Here is a 3,749-nt window from a genome sequence, read left to right on the forward strand (position 1 = left end):
CCAGCTACTTGGGAGGCGGAGGCAGGAGACTCGCTTGAGCCCAGGAGTTGGAGGTTGCCGTGAGCTGTAATGCCACGGCACTCTGCCTAGGGGGACAGCTTGAGGCTCTGTCTCAAAAAAAAAAAACAAAAAACAAAAAACAGGTCGTTTTTCAGTATAGGCCAATGACTATGGTGGGGTGGGAAGTGCCAACGCACCTCCTGCCGCCTGATCTCTCTGGTGGTCAGAGACTCCTTGGTGTTGACGTCCAGCATCTCCGACCACAGCACGCTGCTTCTTCTCTTGGCAGGTGTTGGGACTGTAGACCTACTGAACGACTTCTGGGCAGAGGCCGGGGATCTGTGGTCACCACGAAGGGTAAATGACTTAAAAAAAGGTGAACAGAAGAGAAAATGAGATTTGGAGAAAACAGTTAATTATTCCCTTTCTCCTTAGGGTTTTTTTTTTTTTTAACAGCAGAGAAGGACAAAGTTCTCAGAATTTTTCAGTACAAAAAATCATTTATCTAACTTTTAACCTGTCATTTTAAAATACTTATCAACCAAAACTACATTTTTGGGAATAAAAACTAGGCAAGACTATCAATTGATACAAGAAGCAAGTTAACAGAATGAAGTTATACAAATATAGTTTTTGTAACAATATTTCTTTCTAGCATATTCTAAAAAGAAAACGTGTACTTAAGTATAATGGTGTAAACTTGTCTGTACAGCTCAGAGGAAAACACAAATTTCAGGTTTCTATAAAAAGTCCCTGACTACATTACTCTCCCCCCCTTTTTTTACCTGTATTGTTTGCCCAAAACGTCTGACTGCTCCATTTCTTACAGGAGAGATTAAGTTTGCCAAGGATGTGACCCGAGCGAGAGGTCGGACTCTTTTATTGCTTGGCTCCTATAAAAACAAAAACAGATTGCACTAATGTGTCTAGGTATAATTTCATGCAGGCTTGGACAAAGTTAAGCTCTCTCACGAAACAACTTTTGTACGTTATAAAATACAGAAACAGAACTGTCAAAATGAATGTTACTGTTCATTGTTACAATAGTAAGAACACTACAAGTAGCAGTAAATAAATAAATGATGTAAGAAAGGCCAAGTATTTGAATATCACTTTAGAACTTTTTATAGTTTAATATGGTAAACAACTTAAAAAAGAGCCTGATAACCATGGAAAATTTTAAACATGAATGCAGAGAATAGCAGAGTAGATCCCAGGTAGATCCCAGTAGATCCCAGAGTAGATCCCAGAGTAGATCCCAGTAGAATGGCTTCTACTATGACAATGTTTCCTTTCTGCCCCTACTTAAATATTTTAAAGCAAATCTCAGGCATTATATCATTTCATTCTTAACTACTTCAGTGAGAGAATAACCTTTAAATAAACATGTCTGACAATGAACTGGGTCAGAAAGTAGTGAAGCCAAGGCAGGGGAGGGGTTAAAAGAGCTCCCAGTCTAGCACTTGCTAGGGCACCACCTCCCTGGGCTCTGTGTCCTCATCTGTAAAATGGGTTTAGTAACAGCACTTACAAACTTATCAAGATTAAATGAGTACACACAGCCCACACAGTGCCTGGCACCTGTTGCGAGCATTTTCTTAGCAATCCACTTAGTACTAATAACTAGATACTCTTTCATAAAATAATTAACTTAAAGGAAAAAGATACACTAATTCAGAAGAAATAGTTATTATTCTACATGTATTGCATTTAAAACAATATTATAAATACATCACATATCATTCAAGAATCCTAAAACTTTATAAAAACTGAATTACTCTAATATTTTTCTAGGAAAATGGAGGCACACCATTAGGTGCAGTTATTGAAAAGAACTCCAGTCATAAAGCAGGTAGCTCTTTAGATTGGTAACATCTATGAAGCATGATTATTTGTTTGCATTTGGTGCTCTGATAACATACTCAACAAAGGCAATTTGTTAAGAATTCAGAAGGACATATAGTTTAAAATTATATTATCGCTTACAAATAATCATTTACAAATAACAAAATTAACTTTTTTCTAAAAATTCTTTGACTTGACTAAGTCACATATGAAGGAAGGGGTGAGCAAACAGAGTAAAAATAATCCCTTCAAACAATATCAGAATGGACTGGCAGAAAAAGTTAAAAGTACTTGGAAAGAAACATGATCTGGAGTTCCAGAGAAGCAGTTAAATTTACTGAAACTCCTGAACACACACGCAGACCTCAGGGAGGACTGTGAACAGCTACAGAGACTCTGCAGATAACCAGAAAGAGTTCAGAACTCAGAAGGCTTTACCAGGTGGAGCTCTAGACCAGCCTCACCCCCCGAACAATCACCTCCAAAGTAGCATTTTGAATAGAAAGCCACAAAAGTGCCAACGTCAGACGAACAGAGAAAGCAGCCCCTGAGCCCTGCAGTAACACGGCACACGCTGTGAGCTGCAGCCGTGAAAGGCCACCGTGCACATGTGCGCAGCCTGAGTGACACGGGCGTGTGCAGGGCCAGCGCAGGATTCCTTTCCAGTTAGTAAAGGCAGCACAAAGAGTCTCCTGTCGGACTGAGATAGGATTACCTCACAGAGTGAGACACCCAGCCAGCATTATCGAGAAACAAAGCAGCTGTCACAAAGTTCTGTTCTGCTTTTTGGAAACAAAGGTTAACTCCTTCCTCTTCCTTGTTGCAAGTATAACAAATGTGACCTCCCAGTAAATCACAGAATATTTAATTTCAATTCAGAAGTCTTGAGAAAGGTGCTCCTTCCAGTGACTATGGATGGAAAACTTAAAAGTCACATCAGTGATAAAAATTCTCTTCTTTGTAGGATTAGTTACTATACAATTGCTAACTTAAAATTATGTCATAATTAAAATAAAAACCACATAATTTGGATTTAGAAAACTGAATATGAATCTATCCAAAGCATATTTCTAAAACTCATGTCTTGGGGGAGGCAGTATATTATATCAGACAGTAGTTGGTTAAGTATGTCCCATAGTCCTTAAAAAACTCAGCTATGAGCTCACTTCTCAAAAGATTTGCTACTCTTAAGAGTTTCTCGTCTAAAATGTATGGTGAGAAAGTAGGGTGCTAAATTAGGTTGCTGGTGGAGGAGGGAGAGGAGGACACAGTTGTGCTCTCTTCACATGCTTTTTTTGAGTTTTTTAATTTTTCAAATTAATATGAGAGTACAATTTTCAGGTTACATTGTTCTTACTTCCAGGGTAATAATGTTCTCTTCACATACTTTAGATGATTCAGTAACTTTCCTGCCTTAAAAAACATATGTGAAGAATGTTTGGCAGATACATATATATTTTACCATATATATTCCGAAAGTATAAAAGATTTTAATAAAAAAACTTGAAAAGCGTGCTTATGAAATGTAAAGGTGTAATACTGAATATGGCCTGCTAGTAATATCAGGATTCATACACTATTTAAAAAACCTATCATACAGAAAGCAAACTTTTGCGGAAACTTGGTGAGGATTAGGCGATCATGAACCAGCTAAAAGCCTGGGAAGGCAGGTTAGGAGGTGGCCCTGGGAGCTGCCACCAGAAGAGGTTTTCTTGTAGCGTCAGGATGAGTCATATCAATAGCTCGTTAGGCTACTAAGCACCTCAACATGTGCACTGTCACAAAACATACTTCTAAGACAACGTTTTAAGGAGAACTAGCATATAGTATACCCACATTCGCCTCTCCCTGTACACAGGACATAGTGACAAAGGAGTAGAAACGTACTTATTTTAACCCCCCCC

At 38.5% G+C, this 3,749-nt stretch overlaps 1 protein-coding gene across 1 annotated transcript in view; it reads right to left on the reverse strand.

The window, feature by feature from the left end:
- The window catches only part of NET1 (neuroepithelial cell transforming 1), a 33,304-nt gene that overhangs the window by 6,075 nt on the left and 23,480 nt on the right, over window positions 1-3,749 (reverse strand). The window contains 2 exon segments of the mRNA XM_023511432.1: window positions 194-365; window positions 786-893. Of these exon segments, the coding sequence (XP_023367200.1) occupies window positions 194-365; window positions 786-893 (280 nt within the window).

This window comes from Otolemur garnettii, unplaced genomic scaffold (genome assembly GCF_000181295.1).
Source record: "Otolemur garnettii isolate 467f Iridium unplaced genomic scaffold, OtoGar3 scaffold00019, whole genome shotgun sequence".
In the NCBI taxonomy this organism is placed as follows: Eukaryota; Metazoa; Chordata; class Mammalia; order Primates; family Galagidae; genus Otolemur; species Otolemur garnettii.